Genomic DNA, 18,343 nt, shown 5'->3' with positions numbered 1-18,343 from the left:
TTTTTTTTTTTTTTTTTTTTTTTTTTTTTTTTTTTTTTTTTTGTTATTTTCCAATAATTTTACGGGCTTCGGGTCGGGGTTTAGAAGAGTTTTGGGCCTAGGGCTTTAGTCAAAAGCTGGATTCAGTATCCGCCCATCGAATTCTAGAAGCTGAGTTGTTCTACAGCAAAACCCAATCGATCATGCTTAAAGCCTAAAGCTTCCTCTGCGATTTTCCTGCCCCCTAGTTCCTCCGAGAAAAAAAGAGGTATTTTTCAACCCAAGATATGGCCGGTGAGGTAGCGGTAGAGGGTGCTGCGGCGGCGACTGAAGTACCCGATTCCAATCAGCAGTCCCACAAATTAGAGAGAAAATGGACCTTTTGGTTTGATAATCAGTCGCGGCCGAAGCAAGGCGCCGCTTGGGGCTCCTCTCTGCGCAAGGTCTATACCTTCGACACCGTCGAGGAATTTTGGTGGTACGTTCTTGGATCCTTCTCTGCGTTGATGTTTAGATTTGGCCTTTTTTCCCTTCTGTAGATATTCTCTTTTGCTAGATTAGGGCATAGCTCTTTTGGATTTTAACTAACCAGTCGTGTATTGAAGAGAATTATTTGTCATGTATGCGTATTTGATTGGATTCTCTACGCTGTGGGGGTTGTGTTTCATTTTTCTTTGAAGTCGAACCACGATTTTGTACGAGGTGATTGGACATGAGCCAATAGACCAGATTTGTTATTTTTACGATTTGTGATTTCGACTATTCTGCAGTTTGTACGATCAGATACCAAAGCCGAGCAAGTTGCCGGCCAATGCAGATTTTCACTTGTTCAAATCTGGAGTTGAGCCGAAATGGGAAGATCCTGAGTGCGCTAATGGAGGAAAATGGACTGTCACGAGCAGTAGAAAGGCTAATCTTGATAGCATGTGGCTGGAAACGGTATAGAAACCGTCGAATAGTTTTATGCTGAAGTTGTTTATTGTATGCCTCATGAGTTTGTGGTAATTGCTTGCTTTAATATGATCGAAATCTGCGTTGTTTTCTTCCACTGCTAGTTGATGGCTTTAATTGGGGAACAATTCGAGGAATCTGATGAGATTTGTGGCGTAGTTGCCAGTGTGCGCCAGAGGCAGGACAAACTTGCATTATGGACAAAGAATGCAACAAATGAGGCTGCTCAGGTTTGCTTCATTTTATTGATTTTGTATCTAATAGTCTTCTACGAGATTATTGGTAACAAGCCTGTCTTCTCTGAGGCTTTGGGTTGGTTCGGTTCTTCCTTCTGTTTATGATCCTTTTTGAGATCTTATTCGACGTTCTTGAAGTTTTTGAGAGAGATCATATTTTCTGCTTATATGAAAATTATCTTCGCTTATTCAGTAAACGTATAGTTGTTGTTGTGAATGTGCAGATTACTAATTGTGTGTAGCTCCTCTTGTTTGCTTTATTTTGGCCTCTTTTGGGCTGATCTTTCTTGCAGTGCTTTCCTTTGTTTGCTCTATGAATTTTGGCTTCTATGAATCATGTCTTGCTCTATTTCATTCATACATTCATGTTAAGTATTCCAGTACTAAATGTTACTGCACCATTTCACATTTGTTCTTAGAATTTGTCTATTTTATTAGATTGCTAGCCATTGCATTTATAACATATTACCTTTATCTTAAATCAAATGCAATTTATTAGGCAACGTTTAGAACCCAAGTTTAACCTCAATCAGCAAGGGACTGGGGAGGGCCTAGGGTGATTCGGCTTTGACTGACTTAATTGATTTTGGATGTTTCGAAGAATCTTACCTGCTGCATTCCTTCTCTTTGTTATTATGCAAGTTGAATTTTTAAGCCAAGATGCCTTTAGTGAATAGGAGCCAACTAGCTTTGCACTCTTTCTTCAGTATGTTTCAAGTTGTAACTTGTTTCAAGATCTCTGGTTAGACAGTTTGCAAATATTGAGAGTAAAGTAGATGTTGAAAATATATTTTGTATCATTATTACTTTTGACATGGTGAATTCAGTCCCCTGACATTCCGCCCATTAAAGCTTCTAAGCAAAGTTCTAAAGACTATGGCTTACTCTTGCTTTTCATCATTTGGTGCAGATGAGCCTTGGTAGGAAATGGAAGGAGATCATCGACGTCACCGACAAGATTTCCTTCAGCTTTCATGTAAGCATCAGTTTTGTGGTCATCAACATTTTCTCCCGTTCCCTTCATTTTGTCTATTAAATCTCTCTGTTTTTGGTTGGCTGTAGGAGGACTTGAGGAGGGAAAAGTCGGCAAAATCTCGATACAGTGTCTGATCATCAACTAGATCCTGTTGCCGTGCTAAATTTTGAGGAAAATACTAAAAATGTTATTTCGACATACTTGTCATTGTTGTTATATTTCCTTCTTTTGTTGGCTTTGTTTTCGGATCCAAGACAATCGATTCAGATCTTCCATGCTTTGAATGCCCAGAATTTTACTTCCATTTATTTGTTGGAACATACCCATCTAGAAGTGAATCAATATACTGAAATTATTGTATTGTATGATTCCATAATCACATCTCATAGAGCAGATTTATGGGGAGGAGGGCTGTCTCATTTGGTTGAATATTTTGATTTGTTCTTTACTGCTTTGCCAGAATTACAGAAGAATGAAGCACTTCCTGTGTCTAAAGAGTGAGTTTTAAGAAAGTAACATTACAGCTGATGAACTGAAGCAAATGGAAAGCAGGAGAGCATACGAAGAAGAAGAAGAAGAAGAAGAAGAAGAGCAGAGATGATATCTCTCAGGCAAGGAATCCAAGTCTTTCTCCATTCTTCTTTGCTAGCCTGATTAATCCTTGTCTTTGTTTTCCATCTGCTCCAATTGACTTGCAAAACTCTGTGATTACCTGAGAAACAACAAAATTCAGGAAAACTAGATGTGTTTTGAATCTGAATCTAATTGTCTATGCTTCTGTTTGATGATTATTTGGTTCCGTTTGATGATACATTACTATCGAAGTAGGACGGTTTGAAAAACTAGATGTGTCGAATCTGATGATTATTTGGTTCTTGGTTATTGAAAATTTTGGACCTTTTTTTCCCCTTGATTTAAAGTTTGAAATGATCTAAGTGAGAGATTAAGGGGGAAAAAGATGCATTACCTGAGAATGCAAGGCAATTGCTTTGCCTCTAAGCTGATTGAAGCGCTTCTTGCCGATGAGATTCCGAGTAACTACAACCAATGGCGCAAAAACCCCTTTACCCTCATTGACGTTCTTCATCATCGGCCGGAACCTCACCGCCTTCCCCATGCCCACTTGCACTGCAGCCGGCTTCACCGCCAGCAGCGCGTAGTCCTCTCCGGCCACGGAAGAACCCCATCCTCCAAGGAAAGAAGAAGAACAGGACAATCCAGTTGCAGAAATGGAAGTGGACGCCATGGAAACAGCTTCTTCCTCCTCTTTCTCTGGTACAACTCCAACTCCTTGCCCCTCTGCGTTCTCCGTTTGATGCTTGGATGTAAAATGTGGGCGAGGAAATTGGGGAGTGAGAGAGGGGATTGTGAGCCACACACCGCGTTAGGGTTTTGGCGTTTAGTTTGAAAAGCAGAGATGTGAATGTGAATTGTACATGCGAGCTTCAATGGTCCATAACTTGGGAAGAATATGAGGTGGTTGAACTGTATTGGTGTGGTGTTTGCTTCCGCAACGGGGCCCTGTCTGCTGCTAATCTTATCAGCGTGGCTCCATATCCGCCGCGAAGAAGACGAAGAAAACACCTATTTTACCTTAGAATTAAATTTACTTCCATTTTCAATTTCATTTTTTTTATTAATGTTATTTATTTATTTATTATTATTATTATTATTATTTAAATATATATAATTTATATTTATATTAATTTTACACGTTTATAAACTTTTTAATGAGCTAGTTTGAATAGACTTTAAAAATAAATTATGTTAAGTTCGATCTATCAATATTAAAATGATAATTAGTATCTATATTATAGTCTAATTTTTACTAAATTTTGCTAATTTGCTTAATAATTAAAAAAAAAACTCTCTTTTTTTTTTTTTCTAAAATTCTATAAATTTTATATTGTATGCATATTTTATAATTCATTGGATAAAAGAAAATTGGACAAAATTTTAAAAATAAAATTGCAATATTTTTAAAATTTGATGTCAACCTTTATTTAAATTCGAGGTGCAATTTAATAAAACAAAAAGTTTAGAATTTAAATTTTAGTTAAATTTATAATTGAGGTTGTATTAATGCATCGTCTTAGCATTATTTAATACCCAACCTATTTATTATTATTATTATTATTATGTTGAAAAAAAAAATAGACAACTTATTTTAGGCTTTACATTCATTTCCATAATTAAGTTTTTGTAGCTTCTAAGTTCCTTTACCGCACAAATTATGCTTAAATTATAAGGAATGGAGCTTTAAAAAAATCCAATTATTAAGAAAAAAACAAAATAATTAAAGAAAAATCACTTCATCTATGAAATTGAATCGCTCTTCCAACCATTTCATTCATCAAGCTTGTTTTTGTTGAGCGGATTGAAGCTTCAGGGTCAACGATCGGCCAGCTCGGTCTTCCCAAGGGAAGAATTCGAGAGCAAACGATGAACCCATCAACAAAATGAATCGAATTCTTCAACAAAATCAATAGCCCTTTCAATGGCGTCATTAGCAGCGCATCTCTCCGCCGCCCTCTTCCTCGTTCCCATAGGCGTTCGTCGGCTTCTCTGTTCTTCCTCTGTTTACATCGACAACCCATCGCTTTACCGATCAAGAACATGGTACTTATCCGAAACCAAATGGAAAAATTTCGATATATATTCTCTGATCCTCCTCCTCCCCATTGCCGCCTTCTCTGAAATCTTCCTTTTCCTTGCATTTTCCGGGAACCCCACTTACAAATTTGCATTTTCCCATCAATCAATGGCCATTTTCTTCTTCTGGGCACTCACGATTCTCATTATTTTGCGGGAAAATTTCGACCCTCTTCTTGTAAGTGAGAGTTTCATCTTCGTTTTCGCTGGAATCGCTTTTCTTATTGAGTATTCAGTGATTGGCAATGGTATTACTGGTCTTGGTGGCGCTTTTTATCACTTATCTAGCGGATTAGCCCTTCTTTGTGCTTGTTGTTGCCTGTATTTATCTATGAAACCCTCTGCATTTTTCGCTGAATTTCTACTTTCTTCTGGCTTAACGTTTAAGGGTACATGGATGTTCCAAATTGGGTTGTCTTTGTATACCGATGCGTTTGCTTTGAAGGGTTGTCGTGCAATGTTGGTATTGCCTGCTACACAAGATGCCTTTGTTCAATGTGATCTTGAGGAGGATCAGATGAGGGGTATTGCTTTGATGAACTTAATATTCATTGGCCATGCTTTTTTGGTTTTGATATTGGGTTTAGGCTTGATTGGTTTGTTGTCTAGCAACAAGCCTTTTAGGTGCCGCGAGGGGAGCGGCCCTTTGTTGGCTGAGTTTGGACAAGAAACCATGTTGAGTTCATCGTCTCCTGAGATTGAAATGGAGTGAAATTGTATGGCTTCTCCTTCATTACTGTATCTTTACACCAAAATTGTATGGCGTATAGTAAATGTTCTTAAGTTCTTGTTCTTATATCTTCTTTTTGATGTTTTGATCATTAGAGAAATGAAGTAGATTAGTTTGCCTGCTGTTTAGTGTCAAGAAAGTCTTCATCAAAGACACTTTAGTTTAAAACGTGTAGGCCTACCGAGCGGGTACTTTCAAATCTGAAAGCACGAATCCTCGGTGAAGAATATAATCCCTCTCTTATTACTTTTTTGTATCCCCCTGTTCCAATCTCCTTCTCGAGTCTTGGGAAATTGAAGCGACCCCACCTTCTCTATTGAGATTGAGAAGTAGTGATATGGTTTGAGTTCGCTTATCTCCACTTCAACTGCAGCAACTTCAAAGAGCCTCGTTGACAAACAAAATCTCAGAATCTCCACGGTTCCAGCTACGTGAGGTAACTCTATGTTTCAGTTGAGGAAATCGTAAATTTTTTTGTAGATTGTGAGAGATTTTCATATTTGAATGATTGGTTGGGCGGACTTTTGGTTACGTTCTTTAGGATTTCAAATGTAAAGGGATAGATGGTCTGGATGAAGTTTTGAGAAAAGGCCAAAGCATCTTGTTGTATTGATAGTTAACAGGTTCTTCCGTAGGAATTATCTTATAGAAAAGAGTGTGGGAGGTCCCACATCGGTTGGGGAGGGGAACGAAGCATTCCTTATGAGGGTGTGAAAACCTCTCCTTAGTAGACGCATTTTAAAAACCATGAGGATGATAGTGATATATAATGGGCCAAAGCGGACACAATCTGCTAGCGGTGGGCTTAGGCTGTTAGAAATGGTATCAGAGCCAGACACCGGGCGGTGTGCTAGCGAGGATGCTGGCTCCTAAAGGGGGTGGATTGTGAAATCCCATATTGGTTGGAGAGAGGAACGAAGCATTCCTTATAAGGGTGTGGAAACCTCTCCCTAGTAGACGTGTTTTGAAAACCATGAGGCTAACGGCAATACGTAACGGGTCAAAGCAGACAATATCTGCTAACGGTGGGCTTGATCAGCTCCTTTAGAAACACATCCGGTTAGTTCTGTTCTCAAAATACATGGATGACCGAGATTTAGATCAGTAAGACAACTCTTGAACATGTTATTTGATCAAACAATTTTGTCTAACAACAGACAGCAAATCTTACATCTTCAGGCATCAACAAACTTACCAAACAAATCATAATAAATCATTCAAAAAAAAAAGAAAAATACAAACAATCTTCTACACATGAATCTAATGACTGGTTATCCTTTATGCAGTTCAGACAACCAATCCGAGAGGCTCGAATGCACCGGGTTTTCTTGCGTTTGAGTATCAGGTAAGCTCGAACTTAGTCTCGAATTCAATGTCGATTCATTTAAACTGCAAAATACTGGAGATTGTGGCTGCTCTGATGTCTTAACCTTGTTGTTCATCTGCTGCTTACTGATTGTCCCTGCTTTTGCTTTGGCTGTTCTCCACTGAGTAAGATTTTCTATTGGTTTTAGAACAGAATGAACTTGTTGGCTCCTGTCTACACTATTAGTTTCAAACTCATCATGTTCTTCATCAATCTCACTGTCTTCCAAATCACTTTCACCATATCCAAAATCATCTTCTTCGTCGTCGTCGTCGCAAATATCCGCACAATTCTGGTATCTGTGGTTTTGAGGGTAATTTCCGGGATTCGAGGTCGTAAACTCCTTGTCTGTGAGTGAAGTAGAATCAGTTCTAGCTGTTGCTTCTGGGCTATGTTCTTCGGTTTTTCCCTCTTGGTCACTCTCCAGGAAATAGTGATCATCTGGAACAGGTTCGTAGGTCTGGACGTTTAGGTTAAAGCTAACTTTCTTCCTGATTTTGACCCAAGCCTGCTCCTTAGATCTATCCCTGACAACGACCTTAACAATTTAACCATAGCTCAACTAGTACTTATCAAGGTTAAAGATTTGAATCCCACCCTACATTCTATTAAACAAACAAAACAAAGAAAGTCGACAAACACTCATCACCCACCTCGGTTTAGAATTCTGAATCTCGGGTTTGTCAATAACGTCACAAGTTGTTATCTGAGAGGAATCTAAAGGCTCGTAGCTTAGATGTATCTGTCAAACGATTCACACACACAATTCTATAACGAACCATCCAACGAGAACATAATTTAGATAGAAATGAAGGATAAAAGCATAGAGATTGAATCTATTACTTGGTTGCTAACTGTGAATCCATCGACCGGTGATCGGCGTTTCTTCCGACGCTTATGAAACCCGAAACAAGCTAGAAAACACCCCATCGAGTAGCTGCAGAAGCTCAAGAAAGCTGTGTTAGATATGGTTGTTCCATTTGCAGAGGCAGGCAAGAAAGGGAAAGGGGAAACGTTGGAAGTTTGAAAAATGCATTTGGCTCCAAAGTGGTTTGAAAAGTAAGACGAACGTTGGCGCTTGTAATGAATGCAACCCCAACCAAGTGGGCGCCTACACACTCTTTTGTTAAAGATACCATAAACCCCAACCAAGTAGTAAAATCTCATTTTTGTCCTCTCTATTTCTCTTTTTCTTTTCCATTTTCATGGGGCTTTTTGTCATTTAACACCCCCTTAATGAATCTTAAAATTATTGATTTAAATATTTTCTTAATTTTAAATAAATAATTTATAAATTTTATATAGAATGTTATAATTTTATTATATTAAAAGTATAATGTAATATCTGGTTGAAAAGAAAAGGAAAAAATCATGTTATCATTGAGACAGTACATTAAAAATTGGACTTTATGGTCATTCTCTAAATTAGTCGATGTGGGACTTTCATCATCCAACACCTCCCCTCGAACAAAGCGCGCCTCTCCTTAATCGAGGCTCGACTCCTTTTCTTTTAGAGTCCTTTGTTCGATATTTGAGGATTTACCAATCTATTGACACGACTAAGTTTAGAGCATGGCTCTGATACCATTATTGAGGCTCGGATTTCTAACAGGTCAATTCGTATGGTCGGAACTACGTTTTGAGAGAAAAGTTTTAAATCGTTGAAAACAAGTAGAAATTAAGTATGGTGCAAATTACAGGTCAGGATAGAAAGTAAAATTTGTGTAAATGATTTGGGAGCAAAGTTTGGATTAAAACCAATTTTAACATTTTGATTTTGATTTCAAACTATTTGAAATGAGTAACGAAATTTGAAACCCCAAGCCCATAAATAGAGGATAATAGGTTGAGAAATTTTCCATTTTAGGCATTTTTGAGATCGTCGCACCGCTGGATCGTTGAGTTTCCATCTGTTCGAGTGCTGCTGATCGATCTTTGGAGGTCGCCAGTTCAAGTCCAAGAGACTCAATCTTCGGGCTCTACTCGTCGCCACTTCTCGCTGCCGTTTGAGTGTCGTCGCCGGATCTATAAGGTAATTCGCTGCGAGTCGCCGCCGTGATACAACCCTAAATTTGGAGAACAACAAAAGAATTGAGTATTTTATTTAATCTTTTTGTGAATTTTCTTTTTCTTCATTTGTTGGTTTAGTATGACCGAAGTTTGCAAAGCAAGCATAGGGGTGACGTGAAGTGGCGTTCATCCTCGCCCGCCCCGCTCATCTCCAGGCAATCACAGGTTAATATCTCTACTAATTCTTGCAATTCAGGCTCATAGTTCATAATATAACCAAAATAAACACATTATATATTTTAAATTATTTATTAATTATGAGAATCCATCAATAATTGGCCTCCCATAAGATTCCATTCTTGCACCATTGGCCTTCTATCTCGTGCCAATCACGTGAGTAACGATTCAGTTCATTGCTCAAAAAAATCCAGACCGTGAAGATAATCCAATCATTCCACAATCAAGCCAATCCTGACCGTTTAAATCGCATACCTTTCACTCAAACCCTACTACTTACAGCGAAAAGCACCCTTTTTTATTACCTCAGATTCACCAGAGCTCTCTCTCTCTTCCCCTTTTCTGTTCTCTTTCTCTTTTCAAGCCCCAGTCGGCTGCAAACCCTCTTCCGAAATCCGTAACCCATAAACGAAATTCAATTTTTGCAGGAAGAACAGAGCCGTGAATCGATTTTTCCATTTGGGGTTTTTGAGAAACAGAGAGAAAAAGGGGCAATGGATTCGGATCAGGGGAAGCTTTTTATTGGTGGGATTTCATGGGAGACCTCTGAGGATAAGTTAAAGGACCACTTCAACAGCTATGGTGAAGTGATGCATACCGTTGTTATGAGGGATAAGATCACTAGCAAACCTAGAGGGTTTGGATTCGTCGTCTTTGCAGATCCCTCTGTTCTTGATCGAGTTCTCCAGGATAAGCACACTATCGATGGTAAAACGGTGCGTCAGAATCTTGTTTTTGTTTTCGTTATTCGATGTCGAGATTTTGGGTCTTTTTGGTTCGTCATAATAGCATTTGTGTTCCTTTGATTTGGCCTGGATACCTCATTTGAGTTCTAGGGGTTTTCGATTCCATAATGATATTAAATACTTTCCTTTTGGGTATCACATATCTGATGTTATTGGCTTTTTAGGGTTGCTCATATTGATGCATTTGCACCTCTCGTTACTGAGCTTTTTAGGGTTGTTTTTGGTGTAATTTGTTGGTTTGGTGCATTGCTTTTTTACGAGGAGAGGTATTGACAAAAGGGTCGGTTGTGTTCTGCATTTTCGTTTCATCATAGCTTATGTTTTCATATGATTGTGTATATTCTCTTGATAGTTAGTTCTTGGTAGGAATCTGTTGACTTCAACTGTGAAGTGTTGTCACGAGTTTTCTTTTGTTAACATTAGTGAAACCGAAACCGTTACCTGTCGGTAGATCTGTTTCGGTTTCGGGGCTAGTATTTACACTGTTGCTATAACTTTCTCTCATTTGGTATCTTATCTTCTGGAAATATCTTACCTTCCTATCGAGTCGTTTTTTTGAAGAACTTTTTAGCATTTGTAATTTATATTCTTTTCTAGGTTGAGGCTAAGAGGGCCTTATCACGAGAGGAACAGCAGACCCCTGCGAGAGCGGGCAATTTGAACGCTACTAGAAATTCTGGTGGTGGAAATATGAGAACCAAAAAAATTTTTGTTGGGGGATTGCCTCCAACATTGACTGAAGAAGGGTTTAAGGAGTATTTTGAGACTTATGGCGATGTAACTGATGTAGTAGTCATGTACGATCAAAATACTAGGCGTCCACGGGGATTTGGATTTATATCTTTTGATACTGAAGAAGCTGTTGACAGAGTTTTGCACAAGACATTTCATGATTTGAATGGTAAACAAGTAGAAGTTAAGCGTGCCCTTCCCAAAGATGCCAATCCAGGTGCAGGTGGCCGCTCGATGGGTGGCAGTGCAGGCAGTGGTGGTTATCAAACTTATGGGTCATCTGGTGGTGTCAATTCAAATTCGTATGATAGTCGTATGGATTCGAATAGGTACATGCAATCTCAGGGCTCTAGTGGAGGTTTCCCACCTTATGGATCCTCTGGATATAACAATCCCGGGTATGGTTATGGTTCATCAAACAATGGTATGGGATACGGTGGTTATGGAAACTATAGTGGTTCAAATACTGGGTATGGTGCCCCTTCTGCTGTTGCTTATGGTAACCCAAATGTCGCCAATGCTGGTTATGCAAGCGGTCCTCAAGGTGGACCTAGAAGTTCGTGGTCCGCTCAAGCTCCCTCTGGATATGGAGCCATGGGGTATGGGAATGCAGCTCCGTGGGGAGGTGCCCCTGGGGGCAATGCTGGAGCTGGCAGTGGTGGACCTGGATCTGCACCCACAGGTCATTCTCCCGGTGGAGCTGCTGGGTATGGCAATCAGGGTTATGGATATGGTGGGTTTGGGAATCAAGGTTATGGTTACGGTGGAGGTGATGGTTCGTACGGGAGTCAATCTGGTTACGGTACAGGTGGAGGACGTTCTGGTAGTGCCTCAAATAGCAATGTCGGGGGTGGTCCAAGTGGGGGAGAATTACAAGGGAACAGTGGTGGTTACATGAATAGTGGCTATGGCGATGCTAATGGAAACACTGGTTATGGAAATGCTGGTTGGAGATCCGATGGCGGGCAAGTAGGTTATACCGGTGGTTATGGTGGCGCACAAGCTCGACACTCTCAACAACAGTAATTTGATGAAAAGGAAACTGGATGTTAGCATGTTGTGTGTATCTCCCTGTTTGTTTTACGAGATCGATGTTTTCCAGTTGCTTGTTATAAAATTTTTCTTCTTGTTCCTGACTGAAGCGGTGGCCCGATTCGGAACATGATGAGCCTGGTGGGGTTGCTTGAATCCAAGTAGCTTGCAGTATTAATTTTTCTAGTCTAAATAAGTAGCTGTTTTAGAAGTTTACTTGATGCTTCAGTTATTTAGTATTTTGTTGCTGAACGTAGTCTTACATTTGATCTCTTTTATGGATATGTCTATTTAGCTGTCTGTCTGCTATCAATTCTCATATTTGCACTTTGTTTGAGCTGTAATACTTTATATGCAGATGTTTTTTGTTTCCTCTTGTTCTCTAAGATCATCAGGTGTATACGACATGAAGGATTTAGACGATAAATGTTTCGTTCTGTGCTTTACATTTCATGTAGGAATACAAAGATTTAGACGATAGATGATAGTGTTGGAGCCCTCGGTACTGGGTCGATCACTTCATATGGTTAGCCTAATCGTAGTCATAGTTGGCTGTTTAACAATGGCATAACCATTTTCCCCCTCTATTTGCCCTTGTGTTACAGGAGGCATGCTCGGAGTCGTAAAAGTGGAGTCCGTCATGGCTGAACACAGGCTTCGTAGTGAAGGACCGAGTCGGGGATGATGCGTGTGTTCAGCATTTATGGACTTTTACCCCGAGAAAGAATATGTTCTTCTGTGAGGCCTCGTCGACTCGTACTCCCAAGTCTCTGGTATTGTAAGTCTCGTGAGTTTTATAGTTAAATCCATACCTTCAAGATTGAGTAGGTAATGACTTGAGGTTCGTTCTTTGTTGAAGCAGAATCCGAAAAATAAAGTGAAAACGTCGTAGCTCTTTCTCTCGTTTTCTGTTTTGCTGCTTCGAGGTCGACTGAATGTCGTAAAGAACTCGGTTTTAGAACATCTTATTAGGTGAAAATGGTATTCCTTTTGGTGTTCAGTTTGGGTGAAGATTGAATGAAAAGTTTGCATATTTTGAACTTAGACAGCTTTTTCTTTGGAGATTCCGTTGTACTTTTGTCTTTGAACTTGATTTCTTTTTGTGGTACTAATTGCATTAATATTTAGGTATAGTTACCTGAACTCTGTTAGGATCACACACTCTCGATTTAGACGTTCACAAAGAATAGGATAGAGAACTATAGAGAAAATGCAAGGAGAACTTTGACTAGAGGATTTGTATTGATGAAAATTATTGCTATTATTCAACCAATGTTTCAATAATATCTGAAAATATCTTTAAAATTTTAAAAAATTCAATAATATTTTAAATTTAAAAAACTTTTAAATTTTAAGAAATATAATTCTATAATAGTTTGAGACTCGGTAGATATTTCTCTTTGCATATTGTCATTCTTTTCCCTAACAATATGGGATCTCACAATTCACCCGTTTAGGTGTCTGACATCAAGAGGCTTCTCCACGCCTTTATGGAGAGATTTGTCATTCTCTTCCCTAACAATGTGGGATCTCACAATTCACCCCTTTAGGTGTCTGACATCAAGAGGCTTCTTACGCCTTTATGGAGAGATTCAACTGTTGAAAAGCTGGAGAACAGAATATAAAAGGCTTCTCTACATTCCTTGAATGTAAGTTTGTTTAACCTTTAGTATTGTTTAATTCTAAATAAAATCAAAGTTGACTCTAATGCAGCTTTATTGGTTCGGGTTGAACCAATTAGACTTTATTGACTGTTTTAATTGAGAGTATAAAACAGTAGGATTAAGTAAATTGTTTTGTAAAATTGTTTGCTATTGTATGGTTAGTCATGAGTTATTGAGATTGAAAATTGTATGATGTGTAAATAGTTTGTTCTATTTCGACGATTAATCATAAATTTTTTATAACAATATTGATGTGTGAGTAAGTGAAAAATGACGAGTCCTTATTTTGTGAGACTTCATGCATGTTATGTATACATAGGACAAAAATAAAGCATCAGATCGAACTCTTCTTATGAATAGCTATCGACTCCTGAGAAAAGGGTAGAATAATGAGACCTATTATGGGACATACAACGCACGACAAACGCATGATCATTATGCTTCAACGGGATTATTCTATTCCACCTCTTAGAAAGAAAAAAAAAATCATGGATAATTACTCGAGTCTTGTACCAATGAAGATGGTATTCATTACTTATAAACTAATGACCATCCCATTATTTAGCCAACGTAGGACTTCCTCCCAATAATTCTCAACAATCATCCCTTTGAACAAAGCATACCATAAAGCCTCCCATGAGGCTTATGGAGCTCTCGAATCCTCTCTCCTTAATCGGGTCTCGACTCTTTCTCTAGAGCCCTTGAACAAAATACACATTTACTCGACACTTGAGTCACTTTTAACTATACATTTAAAACTCACAATTTCTTTTTCGACACTTGGGGATTCTATTCACACGACTAAGTTAAAGGTATGACTTTGATACCATGTTAAGAACCACGAGCCTCCATAATAATATGATATTTTCCATTTTAATCATAAGAGAAACACAATAAATTAAGGATCTCTTTTTATCCAAATCATCGGAACTTAATGTGGGTTGTTTGATTCGGTGAGCAATTCTATGGAGTTTGAAAGTTCAGCTTTGTATACATAATACTTCGAAACGATGAGGAAGAAGATAAAATTTAAGCAGTTGAGAATAGCGAAGAAGGCGTAGTAGTAGTCGAGATGGGATGCGTTCAAGTTGTTGATGATCCACCCTTTCCCCCCATGGTGGCTGCTGATGTCGGAAACCAATTTGAGAAGTACGCTACTGAGGAAATTTCCGATACCGATTGATGTCGATGAGTAGGATGCTCCAAGACTCTTCATACTCTCAGGGGCCTATTAAAAACATGAATAAATCTCGACTATCAAAAAAATACAAACAAAACTGTTATAAAAGGAGACAGTACCTGATTGTAGAAGAACTCAACCTTTGAGACCTCCATGAAGACATTGGCAATCCCCATGAGAATAAACTGCGGCAACAAGATGAAGATACTCAACGGAACTTGGTCGCCACTCTCTACAACACCATGCTCTCTCGCCACCGCCAACCTCCGCCGCTCAACTAGAGAGCTGACAAACATGATCAAAGCATGGATGACGATCCCAGTTCCCATCCGCTGTAGTAGAGTGATCCCTCTTGGATTCTTGGTGAATTTTCTCATTATCTTGACGAAGATTCGGTCGTAAAGTACGACGCTGACGAGCAGCGAAACGTTGACGAAGGCGATCAAGCTCGCCGGTGGGATGCTAAAGTTGCTGAATTTTTTATCCAGAGTGGTGCCCTGTTTTATGAACAGAGTATTGACTTGAGCTAACATGATGCTTGGGACAAAGGTCGCGAAGAGAATTGGTATCATTCGGATCATTTGCTTTGTTTCTTCCACTTCGGTTATTGTGGAGAGCCGCCATGAATGGGTCGAACCAGTTTGGATTGAAGCTTTGTTGAGGAAGCTGAGGGAGAAGAAGAAAAAGAAACCCGGATGAAAATTTGTTCAAAATAAAGTCACGAGAGCTTATATTCAAAGAGCTTATATTCAAAGTAGACAATATCATATTACTCTGGGGACGTAATAATTTGTGAACATACCTCAGAGTGGGAGTGGGCTCCATCCTAAACTTCTTCTTCTTCGTGTACTCTTCCAAGTCCCACTCATACAGCTCCTTAGCCTCCCTCGGCAGCGGCAGTTTCCGGTTGTTGATGGCGGCGACAATAACCTTAGCCATCCGAGTAAAGGGGCTTCCGGCGGGAACCTTGTGGCGGTAGAAGGGAATTCCGGCGACAAAAATGGCAGTAGCAATGGCAAGGCCAGCAGTTGGAAGGCCGTAACCAAGGGTCCACCCAATGTTGTCTTGAATGTAAACAAGGATTATGTTGGCAAAAAAGGCGCCAAAGAAAATGCTGAACATCCACCAGTTGAAAAATGATACTTTTTGATTCTTCTCCTTTGGGTGGAAGTCGTCGAACTGGCCGGCCCCGATCGTCGAGATGTTTGGCTTGGTTCCGCCTATGCCGATCGCGATGATGTAGAGTGCACCGAAGTAGAGGTCAAGCTGCAGCGTGGAGGGCTTGTCGCAGTGGCCGGTGGTTGGTTGGGCGCATGATGGCGGCTTTTGCATCGAGAGTGAGACGGCCATTGTTAGAAGGGACATGCCCTGTGTTTGTGTTAACCATGTTAGTATTGGAACATGTCTGGAAGGGGAAAACATGAGAGTTAATACTATTTTTAAAATTTTATAGATATTTTTTAAAGATAAATTAATAGTAAGAGTTAATAAAATTTAAAATTTTAAGAGTAAAAAAAAAACAAAGGACGTACCATTAAGTAGACAACAGAAGTGATGATAAAGGTCCAAAAGCGACCGAGATAAGCATCAGCAACATAAGCACCCAAAACAGGAGTCATCCAAGCAACTCCAACCCAGTTTGTGACATGGTTGGATGCATTAACAATGCCTTGGTGTAGACTAGTCGTCAAATATATCACTAAGTTGGAAGATATCCCACAAAACGCCATCCTTTCGAGCACTTCGTACACTATTCACAACACCCATATTTCTTTTTTTTAACGAACACTGTCGTACAATATCATCAAGCTAAAACATAACCAGTAACGTCATTTCTCATGATTTATCACGTAAATTTCTATACACCCACATGAACTATAACACGAAACCGAGGATTAAGAGAAGCATTTCGAGATCGAACGAGAGAAAATTAGAGAAATACCAATAATAAAGGAGCAAGCTTTCCAGGCACCTCTCTTGGAGCGACGAACAGGGTTGCCCTTGAGATCCACAGTCCCATCCTGTGTGTAATCATCAGCAACGCTTTCTTCGACAGCCATGGTTGTCTGTCTTGGAGCACAACAGTTCATACCCCAAATTTTCATTTATAGAAATAAAATTAAAAAAACAAATAATTACATTTTGACCCTTCCCCGTAAATTCAACCCCCACCTATCCACGTCCTATAAATATTGGCAAGTCGGTTTTGACAATCATTAGGTCAACTCCATCAAATTCATCATAGTATGAATAAATCTTAAATAAATAAAAAATATATGTAATATAATAATAATAATAATAATGATTTATACCAATTGGTAATATAAATTTTGAGTTAAACGGTAACTCAACGAAAGAAGTAGACTTTTTGAAAGTTTAAAAATATTATTAAATTTTGTGTTTTTCAGTCCACTGAAACTATATAATAGTTTTAAATGAAACAAGTAGAAGGTGGAAGGTGATCCAAGAAACATTGGGTCGTTTCTAACAAAGTTGAATCGAAAGAAAAGCTTCGAGCTTCCTCAATGGCGAAAGCCTCTGAAGTTCATCGATTTCTGAACTTTTACAAACCAGTAATTTGATGGAGTCTTTTGTATACATAATATTTTAAAACAACGAGAAAGAAGATGAAGTTTAAGCAGTTGAGAATGGTGAAGAAGCCGTAGTAGTAGTAGTAGTCGAGATGAGATTCGTTCAGGTTGTTGAGGATCCACCCTTTTCTCCCATTGCGGCTCGTGATGTTGGAAACTGTTTTGAGAAGTACGCTACAGAGGAAATTCCCGATCTCGATTGATGTCGACGAGTAGGATGCCCCGATGCTCTTCATACTCTCTGGGGCCTGTTAAGAACGTTAAGAATATGATTCAATTTATAACAACTCATCTATAAAAAAAATACGAACAAAATCGTTGTGGAAGGTGATATTAGGAATCATAACTCTCCATAATAGTATTATATTGCCACTTTGAGCCTAAGTTCTTGTGGCTTTGATTTGGGCTTCCCCAAAAGACCTCATACCCTTTGTTCGATCTTTGTGACCTACCTGATCGTAGAAGAACTCAATCTTGGTGACCTCGACGAAGGCATCGGCAATCCCCATGAGAATAAACTGCGGCATCAAGATGAAGATACTCAACGGAACTTGGCCGCCACTCTCTACAACACCGTGCTCTCTCGCTGGCGGCGACTCGCCGCCGCTCAACCAAAGCACTGACAAACATGATCACTGCATGGGCGACGATCCCAGTTCCCACTCGTTGTAGCAGAGGGATCCCTCTTGGGTTCTTGGTGAATTTCCACATCATCTTGACGAAAATTCGGTCGTAAATTATGATGCTGATGAGTAGCGAAATGGTGATGAAGGCGTTCAAACTCGTCGGTGGGATGCTGAACTTGCCAATTTTTCGATCCAGAGTGGTGCCCTGTTTAATGAAAAGAGTGTTGGATTGAGCCAACATGATACTCGGGATAATGGTTGCGATGAGAATTGGGATCATTCGGATCATTTGCTTTGTTTCTTCCACTTCGGTTACTGTGCAGAGCCGCCATGAATCGGTCGAACCATTTTTTATCGAAGCTTTGTTGAGGAAGTTGAGGGAGAACGGGAGAACAAAAGAAGAGATAGTTAAAAATCACGACTTTCCATAATGGTATGATATTGTCCACTTTGCTTCAGACTTCCCAAGATGTATTTCTTACTTATAAATGCATGATCATTTCCTAAATTATTCAATGTGGGACGGGACTACTCCTAACCATCTCTAATCTGAAAATTTCTTTCAAATTTTAAAAATTTCAATAATATTTTAAGTTTAAAAAAGTTTAAAAAACTCTTTGATATTACTGTTAGTA

The 18,343-nt window shown here is 39.2% G+C and overlaps 6 protein-coding genes and 1 pseudogene across 14 annotated transcripts; 3 read left to right on the top strand and 4 right to left on the bottom strand.

The window, feature by feature from the left end:
• The first annotated feature begins 201 nt into the window (after positions 1-201).
• LOC111464472 (eukaryotic translation initiation factor-like) lies at positions 202-2,546 on the top strand. The gene is made up of 5 exons (XM_023108684.1): positions 202-457; positions 750-918; positions 1,035-1,160; positions 2,077-2,142; positions 2,229-2,546. The coding sequence occupies exons 1-5, from the start codon at positions 267-269 to the stop codon at positions 2,274-2,276; spliced, it is 600 nt and encodes a 199-aa protein (XP_022964452.1). The 5' UTR covers positions 202-266; the 3' UTR covers positions 2,277-2,546.
• LOC111464474 (protein PROTON GRADIENT REGULATION 5, chloroplastic-like) lies at positions 2,538-3,625 on the bottom strand. The gene is made up of 2 exons (XM_023108685.1): positions 3,110-3,625; positions 2,538-2,854 (listed from the first exon to the last, which is right to left on the bottom strand). Exons 1-2 carry the CDS (start codon positions 3,386-3,388, stop codon positions 2,750-2,752), a joined length of 384 nt encoding a protein of 127 aa, XP_022964453.1. The 5' UTR covers positions 3,389-3,625; the 3' UTR covers positions 2,538-2,749.
• An 823-nt stretch (positions 3,626-4,448) lies between these two features.
• LOC111464574 lies at positions 4,449-6,896 on the top strand. 6 transcript variants are annotated; one of them, XR_002714058.1, is made up of 4 exons: positions 4,449-5,510; positions 5,620-5,960; positions 6,066-6,147; positions 6,811-6,896. XR_002714058.1 is itself a non-coding variant. In XM_023108847.1 (3 exons), exons 1-2 carry the CDS (start codon positions 4,640-4,642, stop codon positions 5,504-5,506), a joined length of 657 nt encoding a protein of 218 aa, XP_022964615.1. In that variant the 5' UTR covers positions 4,449-4,639; the 3' UTR covers positions 5,507-5,510; positions 5,620-5,745. The 6 variants fall into 6 exon arrangements, 4 of the variants coding, with proteins under 4 accessions (XP_022964615.1, XP_022964613.1, XP_022964612.1 ...); XR_002714059.1 differs by lacking the exon at positions 6,066-6,147 and having other exon boundaries at positions 4,449-5,318; positions 5,419-5,510; positions 6,811-6,885; XM_023108847.1 differs by lacking the exons at positions 6,066-6,147; positions 6,811-6,896 and having other exon boundaries at positions 4,449-4,972; positions 5,183-5,510; positions 5,620-5,745.
• On the bottom strand, positions 5,896-7,976 carry LOC111464575. The gene is made up of 4 exons (XM_023108849.1): positions 7,734-7,976; positions 7,544-7,632; positions 6,811-7,417; positions 5,896-5,977 (listed from the first exon to the last, which is right to left on the bottom strand). Exons 1-4 carry the CDS (start codon positions 7,818-7,820, stop codon positions 5,903-5,905), a joined length of 858 nt encoding a protein of 285 aa, XP_022964617.1. The 5' UTR covers positions 7,821-7,976; the 3' UTR covers positions 5,896-5,902.
• A 1,469-nt stretch (positions 7,977-9,445) lies between these two features.
• Positions 9,446-12,691, top strand: LOC111464301 (heterogeneous nuclear ribonucleoprotein 1-like). Of its 4 annotated transcripts, none has more exons than XR_002714012.1 (4): positions 9,446-9,853; positions 10,481-11,788; positions 12,253-12,420; positions 12,510-12,691. XR_002714012.1 is itself a non-coding variant. In XM_023108447.1 (2 exons), exons 1-2 carry the CDS (start codon positions 9,632-9,634, stop codon positions 11,639-11,641), a joined length of 1,383 nt encoding a protein of 460 aa, XP_022964215.1. In that variant the 5' UTR covers positions 9,446-9,631; the 3' UTR covers positions 11,642-12,020. The 4 variants fall into 4 exon arrangements, 1 of the variants encoding a protein (XP_022964215.1); XR_002714011.1 differs by having other exon boundaries at positions 12,253-12,425; XR_002714010.1 differs by having other exon boundaries at positions 12,253-12,691.
• A 1,536-nt stretch (positions 12,692-14,227) lies between these two features.
• LOC111464300 (protein NRT1/ PTR FAMILY 5.2-like) lies at positions 14,228-16,551 on the bottom strand. Its single transcript, XM_023108446.1, has 5 exons — positions 16,434-16,551; positions 16,024-16,241; positions 15,294-15,859; positions 14,611-15,157; positions 14,228-14,539 (listed from the first exon to the last, which is right to left on the bottom strand). Exons 1-5 carry the CDS (start codon positions 16,549-16,551, stop codon positions 14,243-14,245), a joined length of 1,746 nt encoding a protein of 581 aa, XP_022964214.1. The 3' UTR covers positions 14,228-14,242.
• A 503-nt stretch (positions 16,552-17,054) lies between these two features.
• LOC111464201 lies at positions 17,055-18,087 on the bottom strand (annotated as a pseudogene).
• Between the last annotated feature and the right edge of the window lie 256 nt (positions 18,088-18,343).

Source organism: Cucurbita moschata, unplaced genomic scaffold (genome assembly GCF_002738365.1).
Source record: "Cucurbita moschata cultivar Rifu unplaced genomic scaffold, Cmos_1.0 Cmo_Scf00030, whole genome shotgun sequence".
In the NCBI taxonomy this organism is placed as follows: Eukaryota; Viridiplantae; Streptophyta; class Magnoliopsida; order Cucurbitales; family Cucurbitaceae; genus Cucurbita; species Cucurbita moschata.
This window is presented reverse-complemented; position numbering and strand designations above follow the sequence as displayed.

Bases quoted from the DNA above. Each gene is read 5' to 3' on its own strand.
- LOC111464472 (XM_023108684.1), top strand. From the start codon at position 267: ATGGCCGGTGAGGTAGCGGTAGAGGGTGCTGCGGCGGCGACTGAAGTA. The intron at 919-1,034 runs GTATAGAAACCG...TTCCACTGCTAG, and splicing joins ATAGCATGTGGCTGGAAACG to TTGATGGCTTTAATTGGGGA. The intron at 2,143-2,228 runs GTAAGCATCAGT...GGTTGGCTGTAG, and splicing joins AGATTTCCTTCAGCTTTCAT to GAGGACTTGAGGAGGGAAAA.
- LOC111464574 (XM_023108844.1), top strand. From the start codon at position 4,640: ATGGCGTCATTAGCAGCGCATCTCTCCGCCGCCCTCTTCCTCGTTCCC.
- LOC111464300 (XM_023108446.1), bottom strand. From the start codon at position 16,551: ATGGCTGTCGAAGAAAGCGTTGCTGATGATTACACACAGGATGGGACT. The intron at 16,242-16,433 runs GTATTTCTCTAA...TGTTGTGAATAG, and splicing joins AGCTTGCTCCTTTATTATTG to TGTACGAAGTGCTCGAAAGG. The intron at 14,540-14,610 runs GTACTGTCTCCT...TGTTTTTAATAG, and splicing joins TTGAGTTCTTCTACAATCAG to GCCCCTGAGAGTATGAAGAG.
- LOC111464301 (XM_023108447.1), top strand. From the start codon at position 9,632: ATGGATTCGGATCAGGGGAAGCTTTTTATTGGTGGGATTTCATGGGAG. The intron at 9,854-10,480 runs GTGCGTCAGAAT...ATTCTTTTCTAG, and splicing joins ACACTATCGATGGTAAAACG to GTTGAGGCTAAGAGGGCCTT.
- LOC111464474 (XM_023108685.1), bottom strand. From the start codon at position 3,388: ATGGCGTCCACTTCCATTTCTGCAACTGGATTGTCCTGTTCTTCTTCT. The intron at 2,855-3,109 runs GTAATGCATCTT...GTTGTTTCTCAG, and splicing joins CAATTGCCTTGCATTCTCAG to GTAATCACAGAGTTTTGCAA.
- LOC111464575 (XM_023108849.1), bottom strand. From the start codon at position 7,820: ATGGGGTGTTTTCTAGCTTGTTTCGGGTTTCATAAGCGTCGGAAGAAA. The intron at 7,633-7,733 runs GTAATAGATTCA...ATCGTTTGACAG, and splicing joins GATTCACAGTTAGCAACCAA to ATACATCTAAGCTACGAGCC. The intron at 5,978-6,810 runs CTGCATAAAGGA...CGATTTCCTCAA, and splicing joins TCTCGGATTGGTTGTCTGAA to CTGAAACATAGAGTTACCTC.